General features: G+C 42.9%; 1 protein-coding gene across 2 annotated transcripts; it reads right to left on the reverse strand.

The window, feature by feature from the left end:
- Positions 1-386: 386 nt before the first annotated feature.
- On the reverse strand, positions 387-15,113 carry LOC100052184 (MHC class II DQ-beta chain). Of its 2 annotated transcripts, XM_070245398.1 has the most exons (6): positions 14,531-15,113; positions 12,789-13,058; positions 2,462-2,743; positions 1,874-1,984; positions 1,383-1,406; positions 387-762 (listed from the first exon to the last, which is right to left on the reverse strand). In XM_070245398.1, exons 1-6 carry the CDS (start codon positions 14,637-14,639, stop codon positions 749-751), a joined length of 810 nt encoding a protein of 269 aa, XP_070101499.1. In that variant the 5' UTR covers positions 14,640-15,113; the 3' UTR covers positions 387-748. The 2 variants fall into 2 exon arrangements, with proteins under 2 accessions (XP_070101499.1, XP_005603558.2); XM_005603501.4 differs by lacking the exon at positions 1,383-1,406 and having other exon boundaries at positions 14,531-14,861.
- Positions 15,114-19,386: the final 4,273 nt, after the last annotated feature.

Below are 19,386 nucleotides of genomic sequence, written 5' to 3' on the forward strand. Positions count from 1 at the left end.
CCAAAAGTAGTAATGTTATTGATGATTATACTTTTTCAGAAATAAAAATTGACTTCAATCAATGTGACTTGCCAAGACATATTTGAAATAACAGTTTGGTTCTCTGCAACACCAGGGGCTACTATATCTGTGCCGAGATAGTTCCACTATGCTTACATACACAATACTCACCAAACTGGAAGAGAGGCCGGCACATCTTAAGGCCATTGTACTGAACATCAATACTAAAAAGCCATGAAATATGTGACATTGAATTGATTTTCTATCTCTTCTGCTCACCCTTACACAGCACCCCAAGATGCCTCTAGTCTCCCTTCAAGGAACAAAATATTTTCCTTTGATTCTGCAGTGGTTTTCTGCCTCCATCCAGTTAAGAAAGCTCAGGGTACACATAACTCATAATCATTTTTATTTATGATAAAGGCTCTATAGTCAGGTAAATGGCTTCAATGTGCTTCTCTTGTACAGCTTGTGGGGGGAGAATGGATACAGAAAAACCCCTTGAGACCCGAGTAGATGCTGCTGGCAGCAACTGCACAGGCAGAGCTCTGGGGTCAGTGCAGGAAGCAGTATTACAATCAGATCCTCAAGGCAAGGGTCACAGGAGGTGGCCTGGAGACTGCATCAGAGTCACTGTAGGACTCTGATCTGAGAGGGGGATAGGCTGACACAGGCAGGTGGGAATTCTGAGCAAGGCGAGGCAGGCATTACAGAAGAACGAAAACAAATCCCAAAGTATCCTCAGGTGTCAGCGCAAGAGCCCTGTAAAAGAGAGAGAATGATCAGCACGGGGCATCCTGAGGGATGTGCCCTCTCCACTCCTCTTGGGGCCCATGTAGCATCAGACAGAGAAAGCTGAGGTCCAGGGCATATGGTTATCATCTCCCCCAACATCTGTGTAAAAGTGAAATGAGCTAAAGAGGACACGGCACTTTAGCTCCACAAAGATGTGTGGGAGGCGGGGGAGCAGCTGTTATCCTTTTGGGGGGATATAAAGATTTCACTCTTTTTAGTATATTAGATGATAATTCACCTTCTGTCCACCACTAGTAGCTTCTTTCAGTCACTTATAAATGCACACAATGAGTATCCACCAACACGTGGCACAAAGTGGGCATCATCCTGGTGTCTAACACCCAAGACGTGGCTCTGGCTCCAAGTTTCACAGAAAGATGCCGCCAAAGTTATGGCCTAGTTCTAGGGAACAACCTCGGGAGCTTCCTACAGAAACTGGACAAGCTTCAAACTTCTCCCCTAACCTTGATCCCCATAGCAGGGAACAGGCCATGAACTGAGACCACTGTGCCCACGTACACTCACCTCAGCCCTTCCCTCTTTTACCTGTCCCCACAGCCCCCATGGAATCCAACCAAAAATAGTACCTGCTGGTGGAGGCCCATGAGGTCCTACAAAAGGAAGTTGTACAGAGAAAGGTCTCATTACACAAACAGCCAGTCCCTCACTCACCCCAAAGCGAAATGAGACAAGCAACTTCTTTGGAAATTTATTTCCTCCCTACCCATCCGGCACAAGGCCTTAACTATCCTAAGCTAAAATCTCCAAAATGAATGAAACTGTCACTAGAAGGAAGGGAAGCCCATGTTCTGACCCTCTTAAAGGAGGAAGCTTTCAGAAAAGAGCCAGTTAGAGATGATGAACTGAAAGGAAGTCTTAGAACACACTCCACCAGTCACCTCTGTGGTAGGGCAACCTTTCAACCAGTAAAATCAGGTTCCAATGTCTCCCCCTAGGTTGTTCCATCTCCTCCCACCACCAGCCCAACCTCCTTCCTTCAGGATCAGGAGGAAGAGGCCTCCCTGAACAGAGGGTCTCAGCCACAGCTCATCTTCCCCGTTTCCCCGCAGTGCCTTACCCTTCTGGCTCCTGTGATGGATGATAAGGCCCAGGCTGAGGAAGATCAGCCCCAGCACGAAGCCCCCAATGCCACTCAGCATCTTGCTCTGGGCAGATTCAGACTGTGCCTCTAGGGAGCAAAGCCTGAGTGTCAGTATTTGTCACCACACCCCACAGGGTCCCTTTAGGAAGTCTGAAGTCCAGTCAGAGGTACAGGAGGAGGAGGTACCAGGAGAACCTAGTACTCCATTCTGCCCACCTCTAGGGGAGGAAAGGACCTGCCAATCCTTGAACACAGTGGGTCCAAGGGGATCAGAGAGGGAAGCAGATCCCTGCTTCTCAGGACACATCCATAACCTTAGCCCCTATGATCCTAGTCACCAGCCATAATAGTCAATCCTTCAGGGCTATCAGGGCTGGGTTCTGGGGCCACGGTGTGTAGGTGACCTCTCTATTATCTAGAAAGACAGTGAGACCAGAGGCGCTCTAGTCTCATGTGATTTCCAGCTCACTAGTGACATCAGGGGTAAAGGATGGGATGGGCCAGAGGAAGCTCTGCCCTCTGTCTTGTGGGGCCCACAGTGAAAGGAAACAAACTGCCCCTTACGCCACTGCACTGTGATGGGGCTCTGGAGGCTGGGGTGCTCCACGTGGCAGGTGTAGACATCTCCTCGCTGGGGAGTCATTTCCAGCATCACAAGGATCTGGAAGGTCCAGTCCCCATTCCTAATAAGAGGAGTGGATACAACACCAGCTGTCTCCTCCTGGTCATTCCTGAACCATTGAACTTTGATCTGGCCTGGATAGAAATCTGTCACCGAACAGACCAGCATGTTGTGATGGTTTAGAGCCTCTGTCCTGGATGGGGAGATGGTCACTCTGGGTTCCACTGAGGGGAGGAAAAGACAGTGAGATGTGAGACCACACAGCAAGTCTCCCATGAGGAGAGTCCTCCTTGGTACACAGTAAGGATCCCTGGACTCCAAGTCTTGGATTAGGATTCGAGCTTGGCCACTTTATTAGCTTCAATAAACACATTAGTCAGTTTACTTTTCAGAGTCTCAAGAGAAATAGTAATCATCCTTTGGGAGTTATTCCATTGATACTAATTGATAAAGACGAACCACTTTAAAATTATAAATTGTCATCTTATAAAGGTCACTATTCACAAAATTAGAAAAAAAATAAAAATAATAAACCTAGACTTCTTTTCTTCCACACCTATTGAAGGTGACCATCAGCATCAGCTTTAGTGACTCATGCTAGGACAGTGACACTGTTTCCTGTTAGTCCCAGTGCTCCTCAGAGTAGAGAAAATACAGCTGTGTTGACTCTCTCCTGTTGACTGGGAGACCATCAACACAGTCATGGCCCCACAAAAGGTAACATGGACTGAGAATTAAGAATGTATAGATATTTCTATGTCCAACAAAGTAGGACAACGGCGACCATGACATCTTTCCTACAAAGCAGTGCTTCTCAAACAGGCTACATTCTACAATTCTCAGCCTGTAATACTAACAAAATTTGAGAGCAAGAGCACTTCTTACAAGCTGCTGGTCAACAAAGCATCTCTGTCAGCTTTTAGCCTAACCTTTGCTCAAATGGCATTCTATGGAGAATTCTCCCCAAAAATGTATATTATTAAATATATGAACATCCCTTTCCACATCATATATGCCACCTATATTTTATTCATTCACTGACTAATTTATTTATTCACTCAACAAATACAAATTTGACAAGCACTGGGAATCCACAGATAAACAACAGACCATGGTCCCTGCCCTTACAGAACTTGCAAACTAGTAAAAATCTAGAGGGAAAAAAAAGAATATTATTTTCAAAAGTTCTTAATTTTTGAAGGAAAAGAAAGAGAACCTTGAAAACAAATAGCACTGATAAACATCACCTATGCCCATAACATGAATTCCTTTATCTTCTCAGATCGCTACTCATGGTCAAATGAAACACACCTCTCCCTACGTACTTTACATATCTTATCTCTTACCTCTCCAGCTATTTTATTGCATCTCCCTTATTCCCTTAACATGAAACTATAGCAAATATTTTATGTGTTTTATTTATTTGCTAATACATTATGTTCTCTCATTTTCTTCTTTTTTCGTAATTTTCTTTTAACAATTGAATTTCATTACTATCTGCCTACCATACTCCATTCACTTGCTATTAAGAATTACTTGGATGATGTCAGCAACTTGGCAGAGTGAGCCATTCACTTTGTCTCGCCCCCTTTTGCACTACAACTAGATGGACATTCATTGACCAATGGAGGAAGCCCACACAGCACAACAGGATGCCTGAGAGACACACACAGCTATACATCTGAGGGTGGATGGACTGGCCACTGAGGAAGTGGCAGAGAGAGGTGAGCATGCCCAGCTCTCCCTCAGTAGCCCTATGCATGCACATGAACTCTTTCTAGCCTGGTGCAAGAGCCTGGTAATTGGGAACACACACTGGGGTGACCATAGGAGGAGGTGGTGGTAACCATTGCCTGCACTCTCCTGGTGAGGAGGAGGAGCCCACCATGCCCCTGTGCTGCCAAGGAGTGGCCCTAGCTCAGTCCAGCAAGGAAGCCTCGCCCACCAAGCACAGTGGCCCACAGACTGTAAACAGAGACCACAGCTGATCTACACCCTAGGGCAGGCACACCCCAGGCCCAAGTGAGTGCTCATAGTGCAGCTGAACCCTGAAAGAGGGAATGTGTCCCAGGCAGCTGTGGGAAGAAGTGATGGCAGCTTCGAGCCCACTCAGGTTCACTTTATTTTTTTTTAGGAAGATTAGCCCTGAGCTAACATCTGCTGCCAATCCTCCTCTTTTTTGCTGAGGAAAACTGGCCCTGAGCTAACATCCCTGCCCATCTTCCTCTACTTTATGTGTGGGACGCCTGCCACAGCACGGCTTGACAAGCGGTGTGTAGGTCTGCACCTGGTGTCTGAACTGGCAAACCCCGGGCTGCCGAAGCAGAATGTGCTAACCTAACCACTGTGTCACCAGGTTAGCCCCTTGGGTTCACTTCCTTGGTGGGGAGGGGAAGCCTACCATACCCTTGTGCCACCAAGGAGCAGCCTTAGCTCTGGTCCCAGCAAGAAAGCCATGCCCAAAAGCACAGCAGCCCACAGACCTCAAGTAGAGATTGCAGCAGATCTACATGCTGGGGCAAACACAGCCCAGGCCCATGTGTGCAAGTGCTCATAGTCCTGCTGAGTTCCCAAAGGAGGAATGTGTCCCAGGTGGCTGTGGGAAGAGGCAACGGCAGCTTTTAGCTGAGTGGTGATTGCTTTCCTGGTGGGGAGGGGGAGCTCATTGTGCCCCTGAGGTGCCAAAGAGTGGCCCTAGCTCAATCCAGAAAGGATGCCCTGTCGGCCAAGGATGGTCCACACAAGTGCCTGAACACACTCCAGGCTGGGGCAAGCATTCATAATACCCCCACAGCTTCCAGCAAATGGGGTGGGGCCAGAAACTCTGCTCCCACTTTCCCCTTGCAATAACAGGTGGAATCTGCATCCTAAGAATATCACAAATGCCCCAACACAAGATTAGCTCATCAAACATCACAAGAAATTGCAGCAACAATTCAGACCAGAAGGGAAATGACAATTCTCCAGAAACCAATCCTGAAGACACAGAAATTTACAATCTAAATGTCAGAGAATTTAAAACAGTCATCATAAGGAAACTCAACAGCTTACAAGAAAACAGGGAAAGACAATTCAAAGAGCTCAGCAATAGAATGAATCTCCTCACCAAAGAGATTGAAACTATAAAAAAAATCAAGCAGAAATTGTGGATATGACAAACACATTTAATGAAATAAACACAATTAATGAAAAAATAATCTAGAATCATTAAGTAATTGAACTGATCTTATGGAGGAAAGAATTAGTCTTCTAAAGGAAAAAAATGTAGAAATTCTACAAGTGGAGGAGGAGACAGAACTAAGATTTTTTAAAAATGAAGGAATTCTTTAAGAAATATCTGACTTGATTAGAAAAAACAACATAAGGATTATAGGTATTCCAGAGGGGTAGGGAGGGAGAAAGGAGCACAGAGCTTGTTCAAAGAAATAATTGCTGAGAATTTCCCAAACCTGGGGATGGTTCCAGATTTACAAATAAATGAAGCTAATAGAATGCCCAACTTCGTCAATGCTAAAAGACCTTCTCCAAGGCATGTAATAGTAAAAATGGCAAAAGTTAATGATAAAGAAAAAAATATTAGGAGTAGCAAGGTAGAAGCAAATAACCTACAAAGGAAACCCTATCAGGCCTTCAGCAAATTTCTTGGCAGAAACTCTACAGGTTAGGAGAGAATGGAATGATATATTCAAATACTGAAAGACAAAAACTTTCAGCTGAGAATACTTTATCCAGTGAAACTTTCCTTCAGATATGACGGAGAAATAAAAGTTTTCCCAGATAAACAAAAGCTGAGGGAGTTCATCACCACTAGACCTCCCCTACAAGAAATAATTAAAGATTTCCTTACACAGGCAACAAAAAGGCAAAGGTCTACAAAGCTCTCAGCAAGGAGACAAACAGACAGATATTATCAGAAACCTGCATCTCTCTACCAGAATAGGGAGGCAAAGACTCAATTACAACTTAAAAGAGAAAGGGAAAGAAAGCATCAAAAGTAATGATAAACACTTCAACTTAGCCACAAGCTCAAAAAATTAAAAACAGAACAATTTGTAACAGCAATTACTCAGAAGGAGAGAGGAAAGGGAAGGAATTTGCTTAGGTTAATGGAGATAAGAGGTTATCAGAAAATGGACTATCCTGTCTCCAATATCTTTCATACAATCCTCACAGTAATCACTAAGCAAAAAATCAGAACAGAGCCACAATTCACAAAAAGAGAGAGAACTGAGAAATCTCCCTCAGAAAACCACCAAAGTGAAATGGCAGTCAGAAATACAAAGGAAAAGAAACAGTGGAAACATAGAACAGCCAGAAAACAAGAGATAAAATGGCAGTATTAAGCCCTCATATATCAATAATCACTCTAAATGTAAATAGATTGAATTCTCCAATCAAAAGACACAGAGTAGCTGGATGGATTAAAAAACAAGAACCAACAATATGCTGCCTCCCAGAAACGCACCTCAGCTCCAAAGAGAAACATAGGCTTAGAGTGAAGGGATGGAAGACTATACTCCAAGCTAATGGCCAACAAAAGAAAGCAGGTGTTGCCATACTTTTATCAGAGAAAGCAGGCTCCAAGTTAAAAAAGACAACGAGAGACAAAGAGGGGCAGTATATAATGATAAAAGGGACATTCCACCAAGAGGACATACAGTTATTAATATATATGCACCTAACACAGGGGCACCAAAGTGCATAAAGCAATATTAACAGACCTAAAGAGAGAAATTAAGAGCAACACAATAATAGTAGGGGACCTCAACACCCACTTACATCAATGGACAGATCATCCAGACAAAAAGTCAATAAGGAAATAGTAGATTTAAATGAAACATTTGATTAGTAGATATATAGAGAACATTCCATCTGAAAACAGCAGAATATGCATTCTTCTCAAGTGCATGTGGATCATTCTCAAAGATAGACCATAGAGTGGGAAACAAGGCAGCCTCGATAAATTTTAGGAGATTGAAATCATCCCAACCATCTTTTCTGACCACATTGCTATGAAGCTAGAAATCAACCACAAGAAAAAAAACTGGGAAAGTCAGAAATATGTGGAGACTAAACAACATGCTATTGAACAACCACTGGATCACTGAAGAAATCAAAGGGGAAATTAAAAAATACCTGGAGACAAACAAAAGTGAAACTACAACCTACCAACTCTTATGGGATGCAACAAAAGCAGTCCTAAGACGGAAATTCACGGCAATACAGGCCTACCTCAACAATCAAGAAAAATCTCAAATAAGTAATCTTAAAATGCACCTAACAGAGCTATAAAAAGAAGAACAAAGAAAGCCCAAAGTCAGAAGAAGGAAGGAAATAATAAAAATCACAGCAGAAATACATGAAACAGAGACTAAAAAAACAGTAGAAAGGATTAATGAAACTAAGAGCTGGTCCTCTGAGAAGATACACAAAATTGACAGAACCTTAACCATACTCACCAAGAAAAAAAGAGAGAAGGCTCAACTAAATAAAATTAGAAATGAAAGAAGAGAAATTACAACAGAGACTGAAGAAATATAAAGGATTATAAGAGAATACTATGAAAAACTATATGCCCACAAATTCGATAACCTAGAAGAAATGGATGAATTCCTAGACTCATACAACCTACCAAAACTGAATCAAGAAGAAATAGAGAATATGAATAGACCAATCACAAGTACAGAGATTGAAACAGTAATTGAAAACCTTCCAGAAAACAAAAGTCCAGAACCAGATGGCTTCTCTGGAGAATTCTACCAAACATTCAAAGAATTACCTATCCTTCTCAAACTATTCCAAAAAATGAAAGAAGCTGGAATGCTTGGCAACACATTCTGTGAGGCCAACATTACCCTGATACCAAAACTAGGCAAGGACAACACAAAGAAGGAGAACTACAGGCCAACATCACTATCAACTTAGATGCAGAAATCTTCTACAAAATATTGGTAAACCGAATACAGCAATACATTAACAGGATTGTACACCGTGATCAAGTGGGAATTATTCCAGGGACACAGGGATGGTTCAACATCCACAAATCAATCAAAGTGATAGACCACATTAACAAAATGAGGAATAAGAATCACATAATCATCTCAATAGATGCAGAGAAAGCATTTGACAAGATCCAACATCCACTTGAGATAAAAACTCTCAATAAAATGGGTATAGAAGGAAAGTGCCTCAACATAATAAAGGCCATATATGACAAACCCTCTGCCAACATCATACTTAAAGGTGAAAAACTGAAAGTCATCCCTCTGAGAACAGGAACAAGACAAAGGTGCCCATTCTCACCACTCTTATTCAACATAGTGCCGGAGGTATTGGCCAGAGCAATTAGCAAGAAAAAGAAATAAAAGAATTCCAAATTGGAAAGGAAGAAGTGAAACTTACACTATTTGCAGATGACATGATTCTATATATAGAACACACTAAAGAATCCACCAGAAAACTATTAGAAATAATGAACAACTCCAGCAAAGTGGCAGGGTACAAAATCAATTTTAAAAAATCAGTTGCATTCCTATACACTAACAATGAACTAGAAGGAAGAGAAATCAAGAATACCATCTCATTTACAACTGCAACAAAAAGAATAAAATACCTAGGAATAAACTGAATCAAAGAGGTGAAAGACATACACTGAAAACTATAAGACATTACTGAAAGAAATTGAAGAAGACATAAAGAAATGGAAAGATATTCCATGTTCATAGGTTGGAAGAATAAACATAGCTAAAAATGTCCATACTACCTTAAGCAATCTACAGATTGAATGCAATCTCAATCAAAATCCCAATGACATTCTTCACAGAAATAGAACAAAGAATCCAAAAATTAACATGGAACAACAAAAGACCCTGAATAACCAACGCAATCCTGAGAAAAACGAACAAAGCTGGAGGCATCACAATCCCTGACTTTAAACATACTATAAAGCTACAGTAATCAAAACAGAATGGTACTGGCACAAAAACAGACAAACAGATCAATGGATCAGAGTTGAAAGCCCAGAAATAAAACCACACATCTATGGACAGTTAATCTTTGACAAAGGAGCCAAGAACATACAATGAGGAGACGAAAGTCTCTTCAATAAACGGTGTTGGGAAAATAGGACAGCTACATGCAAAAGAATGAAAGCAGATCATTATCTTTCACCATACACAAAAATTAACTTTAAATGGATTAAAGATTTGCATGTAAGACCTGAAACCATAAAACTCCTAGAAGAAAATATAGGCAGTACACTCTTTGACATTGGTCTTAGCCACATCTTTTCGAATACCATGTCTACTTGGGCAAGGGAAACAAAAGAAAAAGTTAACAAATGGGACTACATCAGCCTAAAAAACTTCTGCACAGCAAAGGAAACCATCAACAAAATGGAAAGACAATCCACCAAGTGGGAGAAAATATTTGCAAATCATTTATCAGACAACAGGTTGATCTCCAAAATACATAAAGAACACATATGGCTCAACAAAAAAAACCCAAACAATCCAATCCAAACATGGGCAGAGGATCTGAACAGACATTTTTCCAAAGAAGATACAGAGATGGCCAACAGGCACATGAAAAGAACTTTAACATCACTAATTATTAGGGAAATGTAAATCAAAACCACAATGATTATCACCTCATGCCTGTCAGAATGGCTATAATTAGGAAGACAAGAAATAAGCATTGGAGAGGATGTGGAGAAAAGGGAACTCTCATACACTGCTCATGGGATTGTAAACTGGTGCAGTGACTATGGAAAACAGTATGGAGAGTCCTCAAAAAATTAAGGATAGAACTAACATTATGACCAGCTATTCCACTTCCACGTATTTATCCAAAGAACAAGAAAACATGAATGTGTAAAGATATTTGCACCCCTATGTTCATTGCAGCATTATTCACAATAGCCAAGACTTGGAAACAACCTAAGTGTCCATCAATGGATGAATCAATAAGGAAGATGTATATATAGTCAATGGAATACTACCCAGCTATAAAATAAAAAAGACGAAATCATGTGATTATTGACAACATGGATGGACCTTGAGGGTATTATGCTAAGCGAAATAAGTTAGACCATATGAAAGTAAGAAAAAGTCAAATACCCTATGATTTCACTCATAAGAGGATAAAACCAACAGCAATAACAACAAACACTTAGATACAAAGATTAGATTGGTGGTTACCAGAAGGGAAGGGGGGAGGAAGGAGGGCGAAAGGGGTGACAGGGCACAAGAGTGCAGTGATGAACGGTAATTAGTCTGGGTGGTGAACATGCTGTGGTCTACACAGAAATCAAAACATAATGAAGTACACCTGAAATCCATATAATGTTACAAACCAAGTTACCTCAATAAAATAAAAAAAAATCTTTTTAGAAAAGGGAATTTGTAGGATATAGAAATAAATAAATAAATAAAAGGAGTTGAAATTAAAAACAATAGACAAGAACAGGCTGATATTGCTGCTTCTGGTTATAACTCACTTTATCGAGGCTTTGCTTGCATTAGACTCTATGTACAGGTAGTAAACAACATAATAACTGTTGGGTATTTTGGGGAGGCTTCAGGACCTGGTGAATACTGTGGGCTAATTACTTAAAGAGTTAATTATGTATCAATATAAGCATATTAAAGTGGTGATGCTAATCCCTAACACACAAGGTAGTTGTGAAATTAAATGGCAAAATATAGATGGTGTTTGGTAAGGTAACTGCCTAGAAATAGGTGCTCATTAAATGGGTGTGATTAACTTTCAAAATGTCCAGCCCTGAAGTGGATGGTGATGCTGGGGGGAGAGGATAGGGTGAGGGAGGGTCTAGGCCAAAAGAAACCAGAACCAATTTTATTCAATAATTTAATAGCATCAATTTATTTACTCCAAAACTTCAGCTCTTTCTATTGTGCCATTTGTGAGCTTTTCTAAGAAACTAGAATTCTACCTTACAACACCATTCAAGTGTTGTTTTTATTTTTAACAAACACATTTTTCCTCAGACTTTACATTCATAAATTCTAAATTATTAAGGTCAAAGTTGATAAGAGTTTACTTTAAAGCGTTTGGCAAAATAGTAAAGAATAATCAATAAAGTCAGTTTTTAAAGCTCTACTAACCCTTCTGTTTTCTTTTCAGCCTACCTAGATGGGCAGCTGAGTGGATGTATTCATTAATTTCACAAAGGTTTATTGAGTTCAACTGTGCCAGTGTGGCAGGTACTAGACATACAAAGATAATTAGGACAGTCCCTCATCTCAAAGAGGTCCAGGACTAGTGACAGCCACTTAAGACAACAGAATTAAGATGAATCAAATTTGAAACCAAAAAGTCAAAATATATGTCACAACTCATATATTATCACTGTGCCCTGGCACAGCTGCGGAGCAGCACTATCTCTGATGCAGGATCAGCGAGCTGAGGAGTGGAAAGAAAGATTTCTTGGACTCTCAAGGTCTGGTAGCAGTGCTCCTTTATTCAGAGAATAGCATGGGGAAAGGACCCATGGGTAGTGAAGAGCTGCAGGCATGGGGACGGGACCCATGGGCAATAAGGAGCTGCCAGCATGGGGACAGGACCCATGGGCAGTGAAGGGCTGCAATGTGTTGAGGGTTAGGGCTAAATTTATAAGATGGGTACATGACTTATTTTTACCAGGCAAAGGAAAGATGATGTAAAAAGTCATTAAATAGTATCAGTGCAGGTGGGGTCTGGTTATTGTGTGGTCGTTTAACTTTAGCTATGAAGCGGGTCACATAGGTCGGCATATAGGCCAGGATGCCTTGGGCTTCTCTATCTTGGGCAGCCTTGATCCACATCATCTCCACCAGGCTGAGCCACTTAAGCTTTGCAGTCTCTGGAACCCTAAACAAGGGCCTTGCTGGGAGAGCTCCCAGCAGAACCCTGGGCGGAGAGGAATGAGGGCACTCTGCACCGGTCAAAGGTGAGGAATGAGGAAGCAAACACTTCCCAGGCACAAGGCGGAGATGTGCATTATTAGTGGAAAGAAGAGCGGAGGGAGCGGGCCACTCTGGGCAGGCCTGGCCCACCTCTGTAGGAAAGATCCAGAGCTGCAGACGTGGGTCCTCCATCTGCCCTCGGTCCTGCCCCTCCGCCGCGGGACGCGCCCACCTCCCTGTCCTCTCCATGGGCCCGATTCTCTGGCCCCAGAGGTCGCCTCCCACAGCCCCCCGCCGCCCTCCCCGGATGTGAAGATGGCCGGGCCCGAGGTGGCCCCACGGAGGGCAGGCGGCCGGCGCTCACCTCGGCGCTGCCAGGTAAAGGGGGCCTCCACCTGGTAGTTGTTTCTGCACACCCTGTCCACCTCGGCCCACGTCTTCTCCAGGATGTCCTTCTGCCCGTTCCAGTACTCGGCTGCCGGCCGCCCCGCCTCGGTCAGCGCCCGGTACTCCCCCACGTCGCTGTCGAAGCGCACGTACTCCTCCCGGTTGTAGATGTATCTGGTCACGTACCGCACGTGCTCCGTCCCGTTAGTGAAGTAGCACTGGCCCATAAACTGGTACACGAAATCCGCTGCGGGGAATCACAGCCCTGCCGTCAGTCCAGCCTCGGCCCCACAGCCCAACACAGCAGCCGCTGTGCCGGCCGGCGTTCTGGGTCTCAGGCAGTTGAGTGGGAGAAACCTAACCCCGGGTCTCGACCTCAGGTTCCCGCTCAACCCGGCCCTGCCCTGCCCCTCCGTCTCTGAACCAGGGATCCTCAGGCAGCTTTTCGCCAGGCTTACCCAGCTCTGAGGGCTTCCAGAATTGCCTTCACATAAGGAAAGGAAAGCCCTGTCTCTAAGGGCAAGCCCTGGGAACTGAGAACTGAGTAGAGAGGACAGACGGGGTGATTTTACAGGGATCCCTGTTCTTAGAGGAATCAGGAGGTTCTTACATGAAGTCTCATTTTCCATAGAGCTCCTGGGAACCTCAGAGACAAACTAGTAGCCACATAAGCACGAGAGTTCAAGGGAATGAAGAGAAAGGTCTACAATTATCTGTCCTCATCCTGAAAGGCATACTCTCTCGTTGTCTGATAAAGTGCCTTCCTTCCCGTATCTGGGTTTACTCAGTTTCTGCCAACCCCACCCCACCGCAGTGGGAGGTTTGCTCACTGTGTGTTTAGAAGAGACCAACACCTCCCCAGTCCTAAAAAGAAAAATTTTATTCATAGAAAGAACACAGACTTTCCAATTAGATAAACTGAATTCTAAATAAACTGTGCCAATTACCAGCTTGGGCAGAATACTTAACAGAGTATATCATAATTGTATAAAAGGAAGTCATAATACCTACTCATGTTGTGTTAGGAAGATTGAGAGAGAATTTATATAAAGATACTAATATGTGTCTGAAATTACTGATTTCTCAATATCTACTATTTTCTTCTTTTACATTCTCATTTCTCCTAAATTTAGTACACTGTCACCTCAAGCCATAATCCCACTCGAGTTACTGTTTGACCAAAAATTAGTGAAACTTGAAGTTAAGACTCCCTGTCTGTGATCACCAGTCAGCTTCACTCAAATGCCAAGAGTTTGCCTCTACCAGCCCTCCACTCAGAGTCAGGAGTGTAGAATCTTCTTCCTTGAATACTGAGACTACAAAGACCGTGGCTGCCCTACATTTCCCTAACCCAGAATTGCACAGTATTTAGTCCAGATCGTGAAATGGCAAATCCCACTGTGTCTTCTTTAGAGAATTCACGTCTTCAAAAATAACCCCATTTTCACTTGGTCCTGGTACAGGCGGTATATGCACATTTTGTCTCCTCCTCCCCATTATAATACCCCCAGGCTTGAGCCCATGGGGTGGGAACTGTCCTCACCTGGTCACTAGAAGGTAGAAATGAGAATGCAGCATAGTTCTGTTTCCCAAAGATAGAGAAACTGTGATAAAAGGGTAAGTTTTGAAATCATAGACTCCCTTACACCCCAGCCCTAGAGTCCCTCAGAGCCTGTTCCCCAGGGTGATGGATCTGGGGAGCAGCTGCCCTGCACTTACCTGGAGACTCTCTGCTCTCAGCCACTGGGGTGCTCAGCACCACCAGCGTCACCATCACAGCTGCTGTCCAAAGGCCTCTGGGGATCTGCGGAGCCATCTTCCCAGACATAATGGAGAACAAAGGAAGATGTAATGGTGGTCAACACAGCTTGCCCCTGGTGGATCTGATGTACCCACTTCAGAGAAAAAAGACCTGCAAAAGCTTCTATGCACTGTAGGATTGGAGAGCCCCTAGGAAAGGAACCAATGAGCACTGGAGCCCAAGGACCTCATCTCTCTCTGGGCAGACAATTTTTATGAAAGTTCTCAGTCCACTGCCTGGCACTGTGTCTTCATCAAGTTGCACTGGATGAACATTTGAGGGGAAGATTTTCTCTCAGTTATAGATCTGAAGATTGAATGCCTTAGGGGTTTAAAGAACCAAAAGAAAAATGATTCAAGCAGAGAAATCTTTGTGATAGTTATTTAAAACCTATTGTTCTTGTCCTTGGGATTTTTTTGTAGGGGAAAATAAATGTCCCCATCATATTTCAGGGGAGAGAAAATTATTGTCACTTAGATGCTCACTTCTATTATCTTGGACAGTGTGAGGAGCCTTAAGTTGTGGTGGGAGGAGCAGAGTTAGAAGGAAATGGTTTGGAGCTGCAGTTCTACCACAAATGTGCTTTATGAGAGTCAACAAATTACCGAACCTCTTTTTGCCTCAGGCTTCTCTTTGTAAAACGTGGATCAGGTTTCATGCATTTTATACCTGCGTCTTCATATGTACAAACGTAAGAGTAACATGACTTGTTTAATATTGCAAAATGTTCCTCAGCTGCCATGTGTAACTGTTGGGAGTATCAGTTTAATTTGTGGAGGAAGAAAACAAACAAAAAAAGCACCCAGCCCTGCTGGCAAGTGGTTCTTCATTATACAAGAATTTATGCATTCGTGCTCTTTGAATGAAAGTATTTGAAAAGTTGACTTTTCTCTTATAAGCCTTCAGCTGCTTTAATCCTCCCGAACCATGAAACAGGGTCATCTGATGTCAGCAAAGCCGCAATCCACAAACAGGCACAGCCTTCAGACATAGTCACCTTTAGTTTCAAGGGTGGAGAGCAAAAGATGTGGAGAAGCATTTCCTGGAGCCTGGATAGTGTTCATGAGAGAACACATGTTTAGTAGATGTACTGTGGCAGCCCTGAGAATTAAGTCCTGAATGGGAGAAGTATCAATGTGGTTTTTTTTTTTTTTAATAAATGTGTTATATATCAGGCTCCTCCTCTCCGTGACTAGGGGCAATACTAACCAGTTATGGAGCAGTTAGAACAGTGCCTGGCTAACATTAATAAACAAGACCATAAGTAGTATCTCCCCCCCTGCCTTCTTCAAGTCTCCCTCCCTCTCTCTCTCCCCTGTATTTTATGTTCTCCTTTTAAAATAGAGGACAGGAGGGGCTGGCCCCGTGGCCAAGTGGTTAAGTTCGCGCGCTCCGCTGCCGGCGGCCCAGTGTTTCGTCGGTTCGAATCCTGGGCGCGGACATGGCACTGCTCGTCAGACCACACTGAGGCAGCGTCCCACATGCCACAACTAGAGGAACCCACAACGAAGAATACACAACTATGTACCGGGGGGCTTTGGGGAGAAAAAGGAAAAAATAAAATCTTTAAAAAAAAAAAAATAGAGGACAGGATCTAAAAGCAGAATATAAGGAGTTTGCCAAGTAAAAAGAAACAGGGAAGAGGCAACAAGAAGTTTCCATTAGTGGCACATGGAGGCAGTGAGTTACTCAAATATTCTGTATGAGGTTCCTAGTTCCAGAACACCTGAGACTGGGATATTTGCCACTGGGCTTCCACTAGCACTGGTGTGTCAGGATCAGGGTAACTCCAGAATAAGGAGGGTTTCCACGGTGGATGGAAGCGTAAAGGAGGAACATCAAACTCAGACCTGGAATAGAATTGGGACTCAGGAAGAATAGTAACAGAGGGACCTTGAAGGCGCCTCAGTTCCCTCAGCCCCACCTCAAGGTCCCTCAGAATAAACAGAACCCATGCCCTCCCTCCTCTCCTAAGGGGGAAACTTCCCTCAATTCTGTTCCGGGGCTGTGCAGTGGAGGCTGCTTCAGACCTGGGAATTTCCCAGCCTCACGGGCCTCTTCACACAGACTTTTCAACTAACAACGAAAGTGTCACCTTAGAATCGTTTTTCTGATTGGCTAAAACCTCATTTGAAAGGCTCTGGGTTGGACTTCTGCAAGGTGTTTCCTCTGACCCAGTCAGGCTTCTCTGCATTTTCTAGAGCTCTCTGCACTGCCCATATCCCTGCTGCATTACTCAGGACAGCCACTGCAGGCCTGGTCTGAGAGGAAGGCAACTCGGACAAACATCCTGATTCCAGGCGCCTCACAGAGTCATCCTGTCCAGCCTCTGTGGAGACAGGGCACCTAGGATGAGGGCAGGGTGCCCATGTGGGTAGACAAAGGGATAGAAAACCGTCATTGATGTGGGTCAGAGTTACAGGAGGGAGACTCTCCCCAGGGGACATCCTCTGTTCCCTCAGGGTGGAGGATAAAAGTTGTAGACTTCTTCCTTGTGGAAATTCAGGGAGAAATCATCTTCCCTGGTCAACGTCTCTTAGGATCTCTGATTGGTCAGATGTGTTAACTGTGAACATAATAATCACCTTGTTACCAGAAGGGCCATCCAGGACCCTATTCTGTGTTCATTTCAGGAATCAATAAACATTGTATATTCCAAAGGGTTCTGTGGCCTCCTTAATGCCAGTAGTAATATAATTAGAAATATTGCCCCCAGAATATTATTTCCCTGTGATAAAAAGTTATCTAGCAATTATCCCTAAATTTTTCTAAATCTCTGTGAAGTTGCTCACGTATGTGCCTTAGATCAACTCTCAGCTAACCAGTTATATGACTTTTCCATGATATGTATAAAATAAGTCTTTTCTTTTTACAACAAAGTTATGTCTTTAAAATGAAATTTTAGATAATCTGAAGAAAGAGTCAAATTAGTAGCAGAATGACCATGAATAAGCCACTTCGGCTCTGAAAGACTTAAATTTGGCTCATTTGTAGAAAGAATACACACCTCACAGGACCACTATCATGAATGCAGATATCATTTGTAAAAGTTCTGTGCAATCTGTGGTGAGCTACAGTTCTTAATATAATAGTACTAATATAATAATATGATAGTAGAGCTTATTTTCTTTTAATGTCATTAACAAAAACAGCAAAGTCTTTTTTTCTCATCTCTTTTCAGATGATGGAATCATTATGGTTTCCAATCGCTAACTCTCACCTCCTCGTTACTTGTATTTGATCATGTATTCACTGCATTTTCCCTTTCTGAGGTGCCATGACTACCCCTGCACAGAACTGCCATTTTAACTATAATTTCAGATCTCAGAACTTGGTCCCCCTCCCAGTGGGTTCACAAATGTGAAAACTTGAGTGCAAAACACAGAGTCTTAAATCAAACTTATAAAAGAAGAAAGTGAATGCAGCTTTGTGAGATACATGGACTATTATGGCAAAGAGTCCAGGATCATATTTCACCCATCTTGATTCAATTTAGAGGAAGAGGGACTGGCCACTCCTCATTGTAGCTCCTGACAAATGTCTAAAAGCACGTCCTGTGCCACGTGCCCAAGTGCCCAGCATTCCTCACCCTCATCATCAGCAGTCTCCATGTCTGAGCTCCGACACATCAATGTGGTTTTGTTTTCGGTAGTATTATCTCCCTTCCCCAAAACCCAGCAGATCCCAGACGGTGGGTACTGCCACTTAACAGTATTTTTTAAACACGGCAGAGTTAAGATCCTGGGTTTCAAAGATGAAACACATTGGGGGAAGACATCCACGGGGGAAAATAAAAGAAACAAAAGTTTGCAACAGTCACTCAGGGGAATGTCAAATACTGCTGACTAAAGATAAGACTGAACAGTGTTGAAGGTTCAGGGGACACTTAAAACTAGACATTGATAGTCATGCCCATTGGTGCAGTTATTTTCTTTTCTCTTAGAATAGCTTGGCCATATAGGACTGGAAGATGATTATCATTTGCATATTAATTCATGAGTATTAATTTTTCAAGATGAGGAGGATGGGGAGTTAATGGTGTAGAGGTCATGAGAGAGTTGAAAGACACGCTTTCCACGTGTACTTCTTAGAGGAGGGGAGGGCTCAGCAGATAAAGGACTATGTCCATTCCAGGGAAAAATGATTACCTGAGTGCAGATGGGGAAGGTTAGCAAGACTGGAGCCAGGGACGGAGGGGAGGGAGTTACTCACAGCGTGTGGTTTGGTATGATTAGCGAGTGGGATTCAGACATCGCAGTCTTCATGAGGTTTGACAACAGCACCATTAAAAGTAGGTTGGATTTTCTTCATAATATGAAAAGAAAAAAATAGAGGGAATTAAGCAGAGGAGTGCCATGAAATGCTTTTCCATTCATAAAGCCACTTTGGAAGCAGTGTGGAGGGGACTTTTCAGAAGGTCTGTAGATTGCTTTATGTGATCCAAAAAGGATCCAGTTAATTTAATAAGCCCAGTCTACCAAAGGCCAATTTAGTAAGGAAGCAGTTTGCCAATGTCCAGTTTGCCAAATTTACCAAATTATTAATGTACCCCAAACTCAATTTTTTCTATTTCTAAAGTTTGTATCAATTCATATTTGATGATTTGGAAGTCTATTAGAGCCCTGTGCATCATAGACCTCTGAGTTTCTGGAGCCCTCTTGCTCCCTTATGGGCCCCATTCTCTTGCTCTTTGGGACTCCATTCCACCTTTCTACCAACAAACAGCCCCCAGTTTCCATGAACCTTTATAGTAAATGAATTTATGAAGACAAAA

This window comes from Equus caballus, chromosome 20 (genome assembly GCF_041296265.1).
Source record: "Equus caballus isolate H_3958 breed thoroughbred chromosome 20, TB-T2T, whole genome shotgun sequence".
NCBI lineage: Eukaryota > Metazoa > Chordata > Mammalia > Perissodactyla > Equidae > Equus > Equus caballus.

What these genes read in the sequence shown, in the direction of transcription:
- LOC100052184 (XM_070245398.1), bottom strand. Translation starts at nt 14,639, where the DNA reads ATGTCTGGGAAGATGGCTCCGCAGATCCCCAGAGGCCTTTGGACAGCA. An exon ending in CCCCATCACAGTGCAGTGGC is followed by an intron (nt 1,985 to 2,461) that starts GTAAGGGGCAGT and finishes TTTGCTCCCTAG; the next exon opens with AGGCACAGTCTGAATCTGCC. An exon ending in CCATCACAGGAGCCAGAAGG is followed by an intron (nt 1,407 to 1,873) that starts GTAAGGCACTGC and finishes TTCCTTTTGTAG; the next exon opens with GACCTCATGGGCCTCCACCA.